The sequence below is a fragment of the Narcine bancroftii genome, chromosome 5 (assembly GCF_036971445.1).
Source record: "Narcine bancroftii isolate sNarBan1 chromosome 5, sNarBan1.hap1, whole genome shotgun sequence".
Classification (NCBI taxonomy): Eukaryota; Metazoa; Chordata; class Chondrichthyes; order Torpediniformes; family Narcinidae; genus Narcine; species Narcine bancroftii.
The window spans coordinates 254494412-254512755 of NC_091473.1; the positions used below are offsets into that span (position 1 = coordinate 254494412).

Below are 18344 nucleotides of genomic sequence, written 5' to 3' on the forward strand. Positions count from 1 at the left end.
GATGTATGGATCATCTTGAACAAAGGGTTAGGGTAGCCTGGATATTTTAGTGGTTAGCGCAACCCCTTTACAGCGCCAGCAATCAGGACTGGGGTTCAAATCCCCACGACGTCTATAAAGAGTTTTCACATTCTCCCCATGTCTGCGTGGGTTTTCCCCGGGGGCTCAGTTTCTTCCCACCATTCAAAACGTACTTGGGGGCGTAGGTTAATGGGGTGTAAATTGGGCAGCACGGACTCGTGGGCCAAAATGGCCTGTTACCGTGCTTTATGTCTACATTAAAAATTTTAATTTAGAAACATACCCAAGAGGTCAGCGTTGAGAAGGACTATTTCCAAATACTGCCAAATCATTAATGAAAACAGAAAATTCCAAATACACTTTGCAATCAAATAGCTTCTGAGGTAAACAGTTAATCTTTTAGGTCTGATACCATTGTCAGAATTGGTACCAACAGAAAACAACCTTTCTTGAAATGTTAACAAAGTCTGTCTCCACAAATGCTGCTTCACCTGCTGAGTGTTTTACTTCAGCTCCAGTAATGCGCAGTTTTTAAAATGTCATTTCTACAAACCGGTATTTTATATTACAGATGGTGGATAATTTATGCAAGATAAATCAGTTCTTCGGAGTTTCACACAGGATGCTGTACTTTATATTCCACAATAAGTCTGTGTCATCAGACAAAATTTGACATTGAACCCGATGTCCAAAGATTGGCTGTGTGATGTTTTAAAGAAGGAAACTAAGTAGATGGAGGTGCAGGGAAGTCCAGGACCTAGGCAGCTGTAATTAAGATCAGGACACCAGAAATGGAGTATTGGGACTTTTGAAAGATGGAGGAGATTGGAAAGACCAGCATGGTTAGTTAACTGTGAGAAAGAGGCCCCAAACATTACTTCCAAGTGAAGCAGACCAAGAGCACCCGTAAATTGGAGGAACACCACTTCATTTTCCGCCTGGGTGTGATGATGTAATGGGGGGGGGGGGGGGCACTATTATACTGACTGCTTGCTATTGACTATGGCTAAAGAGATACTCCACCCTACTGGTATAACAGATGGAGATGCTTTCCCACTGGCCAGTTTAGTGATGGTGGTAGTCTGTTAACAAAAGCCCAGTATTAGTATAACACTTGTCTGGTCCATGTCTATGTCATATCAATTTTATTAACAGACTCTCAATCACGGATACTTCCCTGAAACCTGGAAGACTTGAGATAGATCAAGATACCACCCGAGCTGGAGAAATTTTCACCACTGGCTCCAGTGTTCTGAAGCATACATGCGAGCGAACAATGTTGTGCAAGACGCAGCGAAAATGGACCATCTTGTGGCCCTCCTCAGAGAAGTCCCCTACTCTGTGGTTAGGGAGACAGCTGTTCTACCAGAATGCAGTGAATCTCCTCAGGACCTATTATGACCGGCCACAGAACACATTGTTCGCAAGACATCAACTTCACACTCGAAGTCAACAAGCTGGAGAGAGCGAAGATGCTTTCGCGCTCACACTAAAAGGGCTATCCAGAGCCTGTTCTTGCGCTGCTGTCATGGCCGAAGCCCACCCAGAATCCTTGATGCTGGACACATTCATAAGTGGAATGGAGTCAGGGTACATCAGGCAATGTTTACTGGAGACTCCGGCCTAACCTTTAATGCAGCTCGACAACAAGTGAAGATCCTTAAGTCTGCACTACAAAGTGCTAAAGCCCTCGGTAAAGAAAGAGGTGCTGAAGCGCCCCCCCCCCTCCCCCCAAGGCTCGCCCATGGCGACAATCCACTGCTGAGCACCACTAAACTAAAATGTAGAGGCCGCTACAGAAGTTGGTACTTCTGCAGTTTGGTGCTGCACGTTCGCTCTCAGTGCCCTGCGTGGCAGGCCAATTGTGCCAACTGCGGAAGATGAGGGCACTGGGCCAGAGCCTGCCGTGTGCGAGAGTCCTCGCCTAGCTCACGCCGTGAGTTGAAGAGTAAGAAGATGAAGAAGTGCTCAAGTGATACTAATAAGCGGGGCCTTAGCAGCTACACTAAATCAAGCTGGCAGACCTGTGGCCTTTCTCTCTCGGAGATTACACAGACCGGAGGTCAGGGAATCCTCTATCAAAAAAAAAGTGCGAGCTATTGTAGAATCCATTCACTATTGGAGACACCTTTTAGATGGAAGGAAATTCACTTTACTGACTGATCAAAAATCTGTCGCCAACATGTTCAACACTAAATTGAGGAGCAAGATTAAAAACAATAAGATAATGCGTTGGCGAATTGAGCTCTCGACTTATGGTTACGATATACAATATATTACAATATCGCCCAGGAAAATTTAATGACTCTCCGGACGCTTTTTCCTCACTTGACCTGTGCAAATCTGCAGCTAGACTGTTTGAAATACCTTCACGATGAATTATGCCACCCAGGGGTCATTAGGTTTTATCATTATGTGAAGTCCCTCACTAGAAGTCATCAAAAAACTGACTAACAAGTATCCTGTCTATATGGAGTGTAAACCACACTATTACAAACCTTCCGCATCTAGACCTTTCAAATGCCTCAATATGGATTTTAAAGGACCACTACTCTCAAATAATAAAAGTTCCTATTTCCTTAACATCATTGATGAATTCTCTAATTTTCCCTTCACTACATCATATGCTGTCGTTTCTACTAGTTCTGTTATTAAATGTCTTGATATGATTTTCAGTATTTTCCTAACATAGTGACAGAGGGCAGCTTTCATGAGTTCTGAACTTAGGCAATACCTTCTTAATAGGGGAATAGCTACTAGTCATACCACCAGCTATAACCCACGGGGTTATGGTCAAGTGGAGCGCAGTAATGGTACAATCTAGAAAGCTATCTCTCTAGCGCTAAAATCAAAAGTTCTCCCCACCAGCCCCTGGCAAGATGTGCTGCCAGAAGCATTAAACTCTATCCGTACACCACTTTGTCCAGCTACCAATGAAACACCTCACCAACGTCTTTTTGTTTTCCCTAGAAAATCGAAACCTGGATCGACCTTGTTGACTTGGCTATCTAAGCCTGGAGAAGTTTTAAGAAAACATATTAGACTCAGCAAGGCTGACCTGCTTGTAGAGCGTGTTCAACTGCTTTATGCTAATCCACAGTATGCTTGTTATTTTTCCTGCTGGAAGAAAGGACACTGTTTTCCTGAGGCGTCTAGCCTCGCCTGGTCTACAGCCTGCTGGCCCTTCCACTGACCTGACTCCTTCTCAACTCTCCCGTCATGAGAAACCCTCAAGGAACAATACCCTCTTCTTGGGAATGTTTCCTCGCGCTCTCCACTCTCTTCCACACCTGGCGTCTGAAGTCCTTCGGTTAGAGACAAGTCTCCTCCATCTGTGCCCTTATGAAGATCAGCACGAATCTCAAAGCCTCCTCAGAGGCTCTGTAATGCCCATTTCTAATCTGAGCCATAATTAGAGTGGAGTCACCCTGTATTACCTGCAGCCTCTGGTTTTTCATACGTGCTCTCATTAATTCTGTTTGTAACTCTTGATCTTCCATGATTTTTTTTCTTTTGCTTTTGCTATTATTTTATTAAAATTGGTCCATTTGTTTTGAGGGGTGGGTGTGATGATGTAATGGGGGGGGGCCCTATTGTACTGACCGCTTGCTATTGACTATAGCTGTAGTGATACTCCACCCTACTGGTGTAACAGATGGAGATACTTTCCCACTGGCCAATTTAGTGGTGGTTGTAGTCTGTTAATAAAAGTATGAGTATAACACTTGTCTGGTCCATGTCTCTGGCACGTCACTGGGCACCCTCCAACCGGATGGCATTAAATTGACTTTTCTGGCTTTCATTAGCCCCCACCCACTTCTTTCCCATCACCTTAACCATATAACCATATAACCATTTACGGAGCGGAAACAGGCCACGTTGGCCTTTCGAGTCTGCACCGGTTCACTGATTTTGTGCGCTCTCTTCAGGCATTGGTCCTGGTAGATCTTCATTCAATAACAATGGGCGAATTCAATGCAGGTGGAATCAGATATTAGCAAAACTATGAGCAAACAGATTGGCTGTCTGTGTACCAAAAATAGTAAAACTTGACGAAACTGGATTTATTAAGAAAAGACAAACAATGGACTATATCTCTAAGTTCATTAACTTAATCCATGCAGTACAAAAACTCTGAAATGCTGGAGGATCTCAGCTGGTCTTGCAGCATCCAAAGGAGACAAAGATATATTGTCGATGTTCAGGCCTGAGCCCTTCAAAGAATAAACAGAATAGGCCAGAAGCAGGAAATCTCAGAAAGTCTCAGAATTCAAACAATGGGGGGAGGAATCCAGACCAACAAAAGGTTAATTGGGTGTGATAAGGGGCTAGGTTGAATTTATCGTGTCTATGTAAAAAGAGACAGGGAATAGAGAGATGGGGGGGGGGGGGGGTAAATGAAAGCCAGAGAAGTTGATATTAATACCATCTGGTTGGTGGGGGCCCAGTCAGAAGATGAGGTGTTGTTCCTCCAATTTATGATCTCATGAGATCATGGACAGACATCAGCAAGAAAATGGGATGGAGAATTGAAACGGCTATTGCGGCAGACTGAGCCAGGATGTCAACAAAGCAATCTCCCAGTCTGCGCCTGGTCTCTCTGATGTAGAGGAGACCATGACGGGAGCACCGGATGCAGTAGATGACCCCTTCCGATTTCACACGTGAAATGATGCTTCATTGGAAGGAATGCTTGGCCCTGATTGGTGCTGAGGGAGGAGGTGTAGGTGCAAGTGGAGCATCTCCTTTGGTCATGGGTAAGTCCAAAGGGGTTGATTAGTGGGGAGGGATTGTTCCCTGCAGAAAGTGGAAAGGGGAGGAGAGGGGAATATGCATCTAGTGGTGGGATCAGGTAGATGGCAGAAATGTCAAAGGAGGATTTGTTGGACACAGTGGCTGGAGGGGTGGTAGGAAAGGTCAAGAGAAATCCTGTCCTTGTTGCATGTGGAGGCGGAGGGGGCCAGGGCAGATGTACGGGTAATGAGGATATGGTGTTGGTAGAGGGAAAGCCATGTTGTTTGAAGGAGGACATCTGATGATCTGGCATGGAAGCCCTCATCCTGGGTAAAGATGGGACAGAGATAGAGGAATTGAGAGAATGGAATGGAATCCGTACAGGGGACAGGGTGGGAAGGGGTGTAGTCGAGGTAACTGTGGGAGTTGGTGTATTTATAGGTGACTGACAATGGAACTTTACAATCATGACTGGTTAACTGAGAGCCAATGAGGATGGGTAAAACTCAAAAGACAAGACCCAGACAGAAGAATTCTGGATGTGGGCTGAACAGAAGATAATGGCATTAGATTGGTCAGTGTAGACAAGATAGGTCAAAGGGCATGTTTCTGTGCTGTAGAACTGATTTCCTGTTCCTTGCACTCAAGACATCAGGTTGCTGCTCTGGAAGTAAATTTCCCACTTTGGACTGAATTGAAAGCAAATGCACTCTTCTCTTCCAGGCTGTGAAAACCAGACTCCAATTCCACCTCCTCCACCTGTAATACACCATCGGGCCAACAACATTAAAGATGGCAGCAAGGAAGCTGGTGGTGCAGATGTGGGAGTTCATGCAGGGTGGTGTGCTAATAAAGAACTAGGGATTTATATTGACCCAACAGATGAAACCAAGTTTTACCGCTGTGCTAAGATTACCATTCATGAAAGGTGCGCTGAGAAAATGGTCTTTAATGAAGGCTGCAAGTGTTGTACATGGGCTCACATTAATGGTGCTCAAGAATCAGATTGGTGCCACACTAGACCGGACGGGTTTTACAGTGATCGATTTAACAATTCCAAGTTCTACATTTGTGCAGGACATCAGACTTACTGGAGGAACTGCCCCGTGGGGCTGGTTTTCTATGATGCGTGCAAGTGCTGTAACTGGCCCACTGACAAAAATGCAGGTTAATCAAGAACTTGCCAACCAGAAATCAACTCAATTTTTCTCATTTACAACTATTTCGTTCACCACCTCTCTTGTTATCAACAGATCAGCAAAAATCAGGAATCTAGTTACGAATCTCAGGCTACTGCCCTCAGTTGATTTTCCCCAAGGTGCTGGAAGCCAGAATGCCACAATTATTCACTGTTTTCCAAGGTCCTCAAACAGCTGCAGAACCCAGCAGTCAGACTTCTTCCAGGTTCACTTTCTGGTTAGGGAATTCAGAAAACACAAGCTCCGTTTCAATAGTGAATGATTGAAATTGTAATGTTGGATCAAAAATTCTTCTGCATTTAATAAAGTCAAAATTTAATCCAAACCTGATAAGAATCTTGTTTTTTTTTTGTAAACTGATAGAAAGTACCTTTTTAAAACCTACCATGGGCCAACAGCCACTTTGTGTCATCTCCAGGACCTGGGTTGAAGCCTCTCAGAAGGCTGGAGACTGCGTTTGAAGTGCCAGTTGATGAAGTAGACAAAGACGATGTGGTCAAACAATAATCATGGCTTTTATTAGTAGAAACTCATGGTACAATAATGAAAGACAATAGGTGCATATACAGTTATATCCAAGGGGAGTGTCCTTAACAGAAGAGGTAATGCACAGTCAATGTTAGTACAGCAAGGCTCGCCAGAGTGGGGACAGGCAGCTTGGAAGACATTCACCACAGTCTCCCCCTGGCAGAAGGGTTAAAATCAAAAGGGCAGCTGCTAAGAAAGACTGAAGCAAGAGATACATGGATACTATGTTTGGCCTTGAGATATTCTAACAGCCAAAATACGCCAGTATCTAGCAAGCAATCGAAATATAATGAGATGTTTTATGAATATGTCCAGCCTATCAGGTTGTTTACGAATTCTGGTGCTTCGTCTCAAAACAGGTGGCTCCTTTACAACCTTGGGAACTGGTACAGGTCCTGGGTCTGTAGTGTGGGAAGGACTGGCTTCTGGACCCGCTCCAGAATCGCCAGTGTGAGGCAGTGGAGCCTCAGCATGGCCATCTGAAAGCTTACTAGGGATCATAGGCTGGGGGGGGGGTGGGGGGGGGGAGGGTGAGTCCAACCTCTCAGGCTCACTCTGAGTAGGGGTGCAAGGAAGGGGCAAACCAGGCGGGGCCAGATTTCTTAGGGGTACAGTGTCAGTACTCCCATCTGGGAATCTAACATGAGCGTAGTTGGGGTTGGTATGCAGTAGCTGAACTGGTTGGACTAGGGGGCCTGTTTTACACGCCCGAGCGTGCTCTTCAGCAGCACGGTTCCAGGCTCAGATGAACAGACTGGCCAGTCCATCACAGATCCTGATTTCCTAGGAAAGGCAAACATACGTTCATGAGGTGTTTGATTTGTTGCAGTACACAATAAAGACCGAATAGAATGTAGCGCCTCAGGCAGCGCCTCCTGCCACCGGGTAACAGGGTAACCAAGATGAGCAATCTTCCAGACTGTAGAATTAGCCCTTTCAACCATTGCCCTGAAGGTTGTAGCTCGCGGTACGGCTGGTGGCAATCCCCTTCCATAGCAGGGCTCGCCGCAGTTCAGTGCTCATGAATGCTGAGCCTCTATCAGTATGAATGTAATCGGGAAAACCAAAAATGCTGAAAATTCTGTCAAGTGACTTAATGACAGACGCTGACGAGACATCAGGGCAGGGTATTGCAAAGGGAAACCTGGAATATTCATCAATTACAGTGAGGAAATGTACATTTTTGTTGTTGGAAGGTAACGGTCCTTTAAAATCTAAGCTAATCCTCTCAAAAGGTCGGGATGCCTTGATGAGAGTGGCCTCCAGAGCTTTGAAGTATTGCGGTTTGCATTCTGCGCAAACAGGACAGCTTTTAGTCAGTTTCCTGACTTCTTCCAGAGTAGGGAAGGTTGTTAGCCCTTATGTAGTGGAAGAATCTCGTGACTCCTGGGTGACACAGTCTGCTATGGATCTCTTTTAGCCCCTCCAGCTGAGCACCAGCAGCAGATCGTGACAATGCGTCGGGGGGGGGGGGGGGGAGAGACAGGTAGCTTGGCAGTCATTCACCACAGCGTTTCTCCCTGAATTCTACGTTTTTCTGCTGAATGATTTGTATAATTAATCACTGTAAAACGACCTTTCAGGTGTGTGAAACTAGTCAGCCCATATTCCTATCTCAGTCACTTTTGAACAATTGTCCCCACTTCCTCTGGCAGCTCATACCATATCCTCACCATCCTCTGTGAACAGTCAAGCCTCTCTAGTTTTCGATCCCCTACCCCTTATGATTTTACCTAAAGAAACATTTCTCCCTGCGGCCCCCCCCACCCCCCCCACACCCCTCCACCACTATGCTTCAGAGAGCAAAGTAAAAACACAAATGCTGGCAAAGGTGGTGGGAGGCAAGAGGACCCAAGTCCCTTTTCAAGGTATGGATCTTTACTTCCTATGGATGCAGTGAGATCGCCCAGGTGCCTCCGGCATTTGTTTACTTACAACCGCAGCTTCTCACCAATGCCTTGTACAGCTGTAGCATGACATCCCTACCTCAGTACTCAATGCCCTGAGCAGTGAAGGCAAAGCCTGCCATTCCCCTTCTTCACCAGTGCAAGTAAAATTACCACACTAAAAGAGACAAAAGTATAAATAAATGTTAAGTTGCTGTTAACGCCACAAAACGATGTTTTCAATAGTACACAGATCTCTTGGTGATCCTCATGGAGTTTATGTTTAGGGTTGTACAGACAAGTTAAAGACAAAAATGGGCCAAATCAGCAGCTTCCTTCAGTGGGGGATCTGGGCTGACAAATCTTTTTGAATTCTTTATTGAATTAACAAGCAGGATAGACAAAGGAGTCAGTGGGTTGCATTTACTTGGATTTTTGGACGTCCTTTGACAAGATGTTGCACGTAAGGCTGCTAAACAGGAGAGAGCCCATGGTATGATGGGATAGGTACTAACCATGGATAGGTTTGGCTGACTGGCAGAAGGCAAAACAAGTGGAAATCAATGGGCTATTTACGGCTAATCGCACAGGGATGGATTTTGTGTCTGTTGCTTTTCAAGCTGTTATGCAAATGATTTAGATGACAGAATTAATGGCTTTGAGACTGATGTGATGGTAGGTGGAGGGGCAGGGAGTCTGCAGAGGGCCAAGTGTAGACAGGACACAGTGTAGGGAAGTTTACGGCCAAGCACTTTGGTAGAAGGAATGAAGTAGACAATTTTCTCAATGGAGAAAGAATTCAGAGAGAGGTCCAAAAGGGCTAGGAGTCCACATGCAGGATTCACTAAAGGTCGACCTGCAAGGGAACTAGAATGTAAAAATAAGGATGCAATGCTGCCATGCCAAGGATTTAAAGTGTCAGTCAGACCACATATGGAGCATTGTGCACTTCAGATCTCAAGCCTAAGGAAGTGATGACTTTGGGGAGAGTCTAGAGAAGGTTGATGAGAATGAGCTGAGAAGAGAGGGTTAACATATGAGCATTTGATGGCTCAGGCCTGTACTTGGAGTTTAGAAAGATGGGGGGGTGGATCTTATTGAAGCAGACTGAATATTGCAAGGGCTGGATAGAGTGGACAGAGGGGTTTCCAGTAATTGGACAGTCTGGCACCAAAAGTCTCAAAATAAAAGGACATTCCTTTAGAACACATCAGAATACATCTCTTAAGGCAGATGGTGGTGGATCTGTCGAATATTGCCACAGACTGCTGTTGGGACCAAGTTATTGGGTACATTTAAGGCTGATGTTGATGGGTTCCTGATTAGTAAGGATGTCAAAGGTTTATGAAGGAGAATGGGGTCGAGAGGAATAATATAGCACCGTTTATGCAAATATTCTGCTCCTACATCTTACAGTCTTCAGAAGCTCATAGCCGTCAGGAAATTAAAAACTAGTGCTGGACTTCACATTTCTGTACCTTCTGCCTCAAGGCTGCAACAAGAGATTATGAGCAAGTGTTAAGGGTCCTTTATGATGTTAATGAGGCAGCGTCCCAATGAGCTTCTTCACTGGATGGGCGCTGAGCCCACGACGTACTTAGATATCTATGTTTACCACTTTCTGCAGCTTTCTGCGTTCCTGCACACTCGAGTTTCCAAACCAGTCAGTGCACTTCCCACAGGGTAGCTGCAGACATTCAACCGAGCATCCGATGGCACACCAAAACCCCTTACACTTCGGAAGATAGAGGGGTTGGTGGATCCAGATGTCCTCTGATACGTGGACAAACGAACTTGAAGCTATTAACCCTTTCCATCCCATCAACAACGTGCACAGCCCCTCAGCATCCCCTTCCTGAAGTTCTTTGGTCTTGCTGATTGAGAACACAATTATTGTTCTGGCACCACACAAATTCTTGATCAAGCAATTGAAGATGCCTACAAAAACTCCAGCCGGTTGGTCATGCAGGTTGTCAGGAACATCTAGGCTGGACCCTCTCCGATGATTTGCCTTCTTTGCATGTCAGCCCCAGAAACTGGCAACACAGGGCTGCTGGGCCCTGTGGGAGGCTGTGAGGGTGCATCACTCTTTGAAGGCATTGAATTCTAGACGAGATGCGCTGCACTTAATCTTGTACAATAAAATGACATCCAGTCTTTCCACAGCTGCCGAGTGACTAGCAGAGTCCTGTGGATTTTCCCTGGGTGCTCTGGTTTCCTCCCACCCTCCAAAACATATGCGGGTGGTCATTTGGGTTGGTAATGGCCTTCTGTAGGTTGTATCTGGACCTCCTGTTTCTGCCTACCTCTTAAAATGGGACCTCCATGACACGACACCATCCCTGCCACTGTTCAATAGGTCCCAAAAAGCATGCCACTTGGTATCCTTGTTGTGATTGAGATAACATGAGGCACAAATACAATCAATATCATTTTAGCAAGAACATGCAAATCTAAAAAGGTCATATGCATTAAATGGTAGGCTAGGGGGGGACTTGATAGAGGTGTTTAAGATTTTAAAAGGGACAGAGTAAATGTGGATAGGCTTTTTCAATTAAGAGTGGGGGAGATTCAAACTAGAGAGTATGGTTTAAGAATGAAGGGGGAAAATTAAAAGGGGAACATGAGGGGAAATTTCTTTACGCAAAGGATGGTAGGGATGTGGAATGAGCTTCTGGCTCATTGAGGCGGGATCATTGGTTACATTTAAGGAAAGACTGGATAGTTACATGGAGAGGAGAGGACTGGAGGGTTATGGACCAGGTGCTGGTCAGTGGAAGTAGGAGGGTGGGGATTTGTTACGGCATGGACTAGTAGGGCCGAACTGGCCTGTTCTGTGCTGTAAGTGGTTATATGGTTTGTAAAGCACGGCACCAAGCAAGTCAGTAAAAAGAACTGCAGATGTTGCAGAAATAGATTGGCCCAGGTCATGGCTCAATGGATGAAGGACGATGCATGAACATTGCTACAGGGGACAAATATGTGTGGATGTCCACCCATGGGCTGAAATCGGAAGAATTCACAAAGAGGGTGTGGAGGCAGCTGTGCCAGACAGCTGCTCTAGTTTAAAATTAAATCCAGCTCAAACTGGCCACAAAATCATCTGAACCCAACCCAATTTACGGACCAGTCCATTTATTTACAGATACAGTCCGGAGCATTGGAGCATTTAAAAGTTTCAACCCGGCCCAAGAACACAATTATTTTCAAAGCCCAAGCCTGCTATCCAACTAGTTGCCTATTCGAGAAGAAAACTAATTTGGCACCATTTCACTGTGGAATCTAGGGAACCCAGGAGGACTGATTTAGAATGTTAAGAACCATTTGCAAAGAGACCAAGAGTGCTCTCTGATTCAGCTCCAGATTCATGGTACTTCGGTCTTTTCTTAAAGTTAATTTTTTAAAAAGAAATTTTAAAATGATCAATCCAAACATAGAATCACCACGAATTGCAGAGAAGCAGTTAATGGTTTCGACTGAAACCACTGATGCCATCCAACCTGTTGCTTCCAGCATAGTTTTTCTTTGGAATTTCCTGCAGCCTTGTCAGTGAAGCTGCTTCCCCAAAAAACACTACTGAATAGTAGGAGACATCTTGCCCTCACAAATCATTTCGACCCAACTACAAATTCTCCCATTTCTTAAGGATTTTGAGATTGAAGTTTTAAATTATTATTTTTTAAAAAACAGCACAGTAGAAGCCGATTCTGGCCATTTAAACCAGTGTCGCCCATTTACACCCAAATCAACTTACAACCGCATCCGTTTTGGAGGGTAGGAAGAAACTGCAACAGCCGGGGAAAATCCATGCAGACTCAGAGAGAATGTATAAACGTCTTTCAGAGAGCGCCAGATTCAAAGCTGGGATGCTGGTACAGTCACAGCAGCGTGTTGGAGAAGGACTAATCTTTTGATTAAACGAAAACACAGTAAGACAGGTTGTCATTCAGTTTAAGAATCTCTTGCAAGAGAGGAATACGCAACAAAACATCTTGATAACCATTTGCACGAACAAAAATGCTTAGAGCTTGAATCAATTAAATCACACCAGCTTTCAGAGGACAATACAAATCATCTTCACAAGGTAACTGTGCTCTCCAACAATTTTGGAGCAATTTTGTTTCCAGTTACAATTACTTTGAATATTAAAATTAACAAGGAATTTGAAATTATATATAAACAAATCATGGAATATATTTAACATTAAAGCTGATGTCCATTAGTTTCTACAATAATTTTTCACTTTGGAATATAACAGCATATTACACGAGAAGACCAATTTGTTTTCAAGTTAATGAACAATATTAATCAATAAAAATCATGCATTTTATTCTTTAAGCAGACTTTAATTTTAAAAAAATTCTTATATTGAAGAAATTTAATTCCAAGCAAACAAAAATCAATCCTGTTTGGCTTAAAGATTATGAAAACTCAAAACTCATACTTGAAATTAAAAACTCTCTCCATTTTTAAGTGCCAGTTTGAATGGACAAAGAATTGACTTGATTCATACAATGACCCAGAAGAGAATAAAAACTACTGGGTAAACTTTTGCAATTGTCAAATTACTGAAAATGCAAGGTAATAAATCCACTGGTATCCTCTGCCAGATAAATCTCACAACTACTTGTCTCTTGAAGCAAATGGAGAAATCATTAGGGAAGATTTTTCAAGTAAAACCAATTCCAAGACATACAAACTTCCCTTTCAGCCAATCTTATAGAGTTTTTCAAGGAGGTTAACAGGAAAGTTGGCTGTGGATGATGTCTACGTGAACTTTAGTAAGGCCTTTGACAAGGTCCCACATGGGAGGTTAGTCAGGAAGGTTCAGATGGTGAAAGATTGCTTCTCAGACTGGAGGCCTGTGACTAATGGTGGGCTGGGACCACTGTTGTTTGTCATCTATATCAATGATCTGGATGATAATGTGGTCAATTGGATCAGCAAGTTTGCAGATGACACTAAGATCGGAGGGGTTGTGGACAGTGAAGTGGTTTTCAAAGCTTGTGGAGGGATCTGGACCAGCTGAGGAAATGGCAGATGGAATTTAATGCAGACAAGCGTGAGGTGTTGCATTTTGGAAGGACAAACCCAGAAAGGACATACACGATAGAGTTGTACAAGACATTGGTAGGCTAAATTTGGAGTATTGTCAGGGCCTAGCACTACCATGAGGCCAACTAGGCAGCCACCGAGGGCACAGACTTCAGTGGGGGGGGCGCTGTTGAAGACAGCAAATTATGCCCCATAGTTCAGGTAGGCCAAGGGACGGGTTCGGAGACAGCATCAGGAGCTCAAGTGTGTGCCTGTAGGCTAACTGTCAAAGGGAAGGTTCGTCATTGGGTGCACCGGTCACCGAACCCGGGAGCTCCCGATGCTGAACCCTCTTCTCGGCCTACACCAGAGCTCCTGATGCCCAAGTTCCAACTCCAAAGTCCAAACCCTCCCGTCCCCTCGGCTACGATACATTCACACTGGAGTACTATAGTTACAGGAAAGATTTCAGTAAGACTGAAAGAGTGCAGAGAAGATTGACTAGGATGTTTTGCCAGGCCTTCAGAAACTGGGTTACAGGGAAAGGTTAAACAGGTTAGGTGTAGAAGAATGAGGGAAGATTTTATAGAGATATTTAAAAAATTATGAAGGAGATAGACAGGTTAAATGTAGAGAGGCTTTTTCTACTGAGAATGGGTGAGATACAAACCAGAGGGCATGGGTTAAGAGTGAAAGGGGAAAAGTTGAGGGGAAACTTCACACAGGGAATGGTGGGAGTGTGCTGAGGTGGTTAATGTGCACTCAGTTTTAAGAAGAATTTGGACAGGTACATGGATGGAATGGGTATGGAGGGATATGGACTGGGTGCAGGTCCAGTTGGACTAGGTTTAAAAAGAAGTTTCAGCACAGACTAGAAGGGCTCAAGTTCTAACTCATTGCCACACAACTGGAAGATCTGTTTGAAATAGCTGAGCCCTACTAACATGAATGATCAATGATGAGTGTTATCTCTACTCTAAACACCATGGATAAGCAGAACAAAAAGATGAATGGATCCCCATTGCTGTGTGTCCCCTCAGTCCAAATATAGTGGAATTGGAGAACAGCACCAAGATCAGGCCAAAAATGATGAGGGCAATGAAAAAAAGTGATTTCTGTTCATACAAAATTGTTTCACTTCTGTCGATGACTAACTAAGCCATGGAGTGGAGTACCCTTCCGCAGAAGAGTTGAATCGGCAACTTCTCAAATCCAAGTATACAAAGCTGCACACAAGAAAGCAGCTGGTACAAATGAGGAAAATCTCCTGCCCACAGGTAAAGCGAATTTTTTAAAATTCACATTCGCCAAGTGGATTAATTTGAACAGTACCATTCCAATTTAGATTTATCCAAAGCAGCCAGTACATCCTCTCACTGCAGCTCCAGAGACGGTGGATGGGGATTCAGGTCATGGTCTCAAAACCAAATCAATATTTCAATCAAAGATGCAGGACAGATTAGTAAGGAAAGGTGGCCAACAAAAGACAATGATAAAACTTTATATGCAGGAATTCCAGTAATCATTTTCCCTCCAGTTTTTTTTCCAAGTGTGCAGATGAAATAAAACGATCAAGATGATAAAATATGGATTAATCGTTTTGCCGTTTATAATTTAGCTAATTAGGAAAATATTACATCATCAGTTATCCTAGAGATGGCTTGAATTCAGGCACAATTCTATTTCAATTTAAGGCTATTTACACAAGATACAGTGAATACAATGACTTCGAGAAATCCAGAATTTTGCTCACTGAGAGAAGTTAAAGTTAAAACAAAAATGATGAAAAATATATCATGGAGCATTATGCTCAAAATTCCTATGATAAAAGATTAATATTAAGTTGACATGCTCATTTCTCTGCAAGAAACCCAACTTAAAAACTAAGAGATCTGGGATTCTGGAGCAATGTTGATACTCAAGATCAGGAAATAATCATTGCTTTCAGTGGAGTGGCCACTCGTGGTCAAAAATAGCAAATATACTCACGAACAACTGCACGAGATACTAAGCAGCTTCCAAAAATAGAGAACCAAAAAGGCTTCATCACCTTACCCAGTTGCATGCACAGAAGCAGTTGCTTGTCTAGGTACGAGTTAAATATGCTGTGATATCGATTCACAGAAAGGCTTTGCTGTTGATATTTTCCCCCATACACAATTTACAGCACAAAGTAGAATACAATCTCATATTTTAAACAGCTAAATAGGAGATTTTTGCAAGCTTTTGAAATCAAAAAGTCAACTGTTAAAAGGTTGTCAACAAATAAATTAACTGCTACAATATATGTCCTGGAACTCATTATTCACCAAATTCAGAACACAATTAACTTTCTCCTTCTGAAAAATGAATAATATGGAGTTATCACATCCTAAAGAACCTAGGCACAACAATTTTACATTGCTTTCGAATTTACCACTCAATTAAAAACAAATGCCAACCAGAATAGTTAGGTGCTTAATTTAAAAAAAAGTGCCTAGAGGATGGACCGGATATTATTCAGTTAATTTATTGTATTCATTTCTAAAAATACCAACCGTTTTACTTACAGCAGTAATTAAAACAAAGTAGCCAAGGTCATGACACAATCATTTGATTTTAAAATTAAATTACAATTAAGAATGATTAAGGTTTATTCTAAATGTGTTAATGCTCTTAATCATCTCTTCATGAGGCATAACACTTTCAAGTGGTAAAATACTCCCTAAATCATCTCATTTAATTCAAGGCAGAATGATTTCATGTATGGATGTGCATCTTAATATAGTCCATATGCAGAGCAAATCTCTGTAAGAGCTCCTACTGAATGCTGCTTTTCCACATTTAGCTTCCCCAATTAAACTTGCGACACATCAATAAAAAGGAGTTACGTAACACTGAGTAGTTCTAGAAAAAGCATGGTCATAATTAACTGTGCTTTTGAAAACTAGACATGGAATTCTACCTGGATTTCTGGATTCAATGCCATTTTCCACATTCCACAATTTGTACTGATTTACAAATTCACTCACTGCATTTAATTTGTGATTATTAGATTCAGCACAAAATAAAAGTTATTGGGTTAGTGCAGTTTTTTGTCAAGAATGGCATGTTATACAAAAAAAGTCCATAGGAGCATTAGGTACCCAGAAGCAGATTTTAAAAAGCTATGAAAATAAACCAAAGTTCCCCCCCCCCCCAAAAAAAATCACAAAAATAAAAAAAAACAACTCTGGTCAACACCAAATCTGTTCTTCATTCTCATTCACCATGAAACAAAACGTTCAAGTGGTTCCAGTAAACCAGGACAAGCCTCACGTGATTGCAGATGTAGATGGATCACGTTCATAAATGTTACATCACTTGTGCCTGTTGTCCAATCAGAATTTAGGTTTCAGAGAGTATCAGGTGGAGGCAGCAGGCATCTCTAACTACGATGATGTTTGTTTGGCAAGAACAGTATATTTTAACTTCACACTGTTTTCTACTCCAGCAGATCCTGTTAAAAGAAACAAGTTTGGGTTTTCTAGCAAGAAAAAACGTTGATCTTCAGTTAAAATTCACTGCGCAAACGAATAATTTCAGACTACTAAACTAATCAATCCTATATTCAAGCAGCAAATCTATCAACAATTCAATTGTGTGCATCTCACAATTCTGGTAGGTTTTTCTTTAAGAAGTTTGTAAGGCAGAGCAATGGATATTGTTTACATGGACTCCAGCAAAGCACTTGACAAGGCCCCATATGACAGGTTCATATAACCATATAACAATTACAGCACGGAAACAGGCCAATTTGGCCCTTCTAGTCCGCACTGATCCAAGTACCCTCCTCTAATCCCACTTACCAGCACTCTGTCCATATCCCTCCATCCCCCTCCCATCCATATACTTATCCAACTCTTTCTTAAATGACAAAATTGACCCTGCCTCCACCACCTTTCCCGGAAGCCCATTCCACACAGTAACCACTCTCTGAGTCAAGAAGTTCCCTCTCATGTTACTCCTAAACCTTTGCCCGTCAACTCTCAACTCATGATCTCTTGTATCCATCTCTCCTACTTTCAATGGGAAAAGCCTTTCCACATCAACTCTATCTATCCCTCTCATTATCTTAAACACTTCAAATGGAATTTGAACTCTGACAAGAGTGAGGTGTTGTACTTTGGCAAATCCCCTCTCAGCCTTCTACGTTCCAAGGAATAAAGACCTAATTTGCTCAATCTCTTCTTGTATTCCAGATGCTGAAACCCAGGCAACATTTTTGTAAATCTTTTCTGCACTCTCTCTATCTTGTTAATATCCTTCCTATAAATCGGTGACCAGAACTGCACACAGAACTCTAAATTTGGCCTCACCAATGCCCTGTACAGTTTCATCATTACTTCCCAACTCCTATATTCTATGCACTGATTTATATAGGCAAGCATACTAAAGGCCTTCTTCACCACCCTATCCACCCCGCTCCTACCTTCAGGGAACAATGCACCATTATTCCTAGATCTTTCTGCTCCACTGCATTCTTCAACGCCCTCCCATTTACCACATGTCTTGCTTTGACTATTCTTTCCAAAATGAAGCACCTCACACTTATCAGCATTAAACTCCATCTGCCATCTTTCTGCCCACTCCTCGAAGCAGTTTAAATCCCTCAGCAATCTTTAAAAACCCTCTTCATCATCTACAATTCCCCCTATTTTAGTATCATCCGCATATTTACTAATCCAATTTACCGCCCCATCCTCCAGATCATTAATATATATGACAAACAGCAACGGTCCCAATACCGAACCCTGAGGTACACCGCTTGTCACCGGCTTCCATCCTGACAAACAATGATCTACTACTACTCTCTGGCACCTTCCTTCCAGCCATTGTTGAATCCATTTGACTATCTCCAAATTAATACCCAGGGAGTTAGCCTTCCTAACTAACCTCCCATGCGGAACCTTATCGAAGGCCT

At 43.0% G+C, this 18344-nt stretch overlaps 2 protein-coding genes across 12 annotated transcripts in view; one reads left to right on the plus strand and one right to left on the minus strand.

Moving 5' to 3' along the window:
• Positions 1-6239, plus strand: part of LOC138765233 (acidic mammalian chitinase-like) — a 53365-nt gene extending 47126 nt beyond the window's left edge. For 8 of the 10 annotated variants that reach the window (XM_069942220.1, XM_069942227.1, XM_069942222.1 and 5 more), the window contains one exon: positions 5479-6239. In XM_069942220.1, the coding sequence (XP_069798321.1) occupies positions 5479-5927 (449 nt within the window). In that variant the 3' untranslated portion in view covers positions 5928-6239. Of the gene's footprint in view, positions 1-1176; positions 2968-2991; positions 3601-5478 lie in introns of those variants that run through there. The other 2 variants (XM_069942229.1, XM_069942230.1) reach the window with 2 other exon arrangements.
• A 211-nt stretch (positions 6240-6450) lies between these two features.
• LOC138765230 (sortilin-like) overlaps positions 6451-18344 on the minus strand; it is a 64712-nt gene continuing 52818 nt past the window's right edge. The window contains exons 20-21 of one of the 2 annotated variants that reach the window (XR_011358540.1): positions 12123-16880; positions 6451-8546 (exon numbers count right to left, since the gene is read on the minus strand). Coding sequence is in view for 1 of the 2 variants with exons in the window: in XM_069942210.1 (XP_069798311.1) it covers positions 16866-16880 (15 nt within the window). In the remaining variant the exon portion in view is untranslated. Of the gene's footprint in view, positions 16881-18344 lie in introns of both variants that reach the window. The other variant, XM_069942210.1, reaches the window with a different exon arrangement.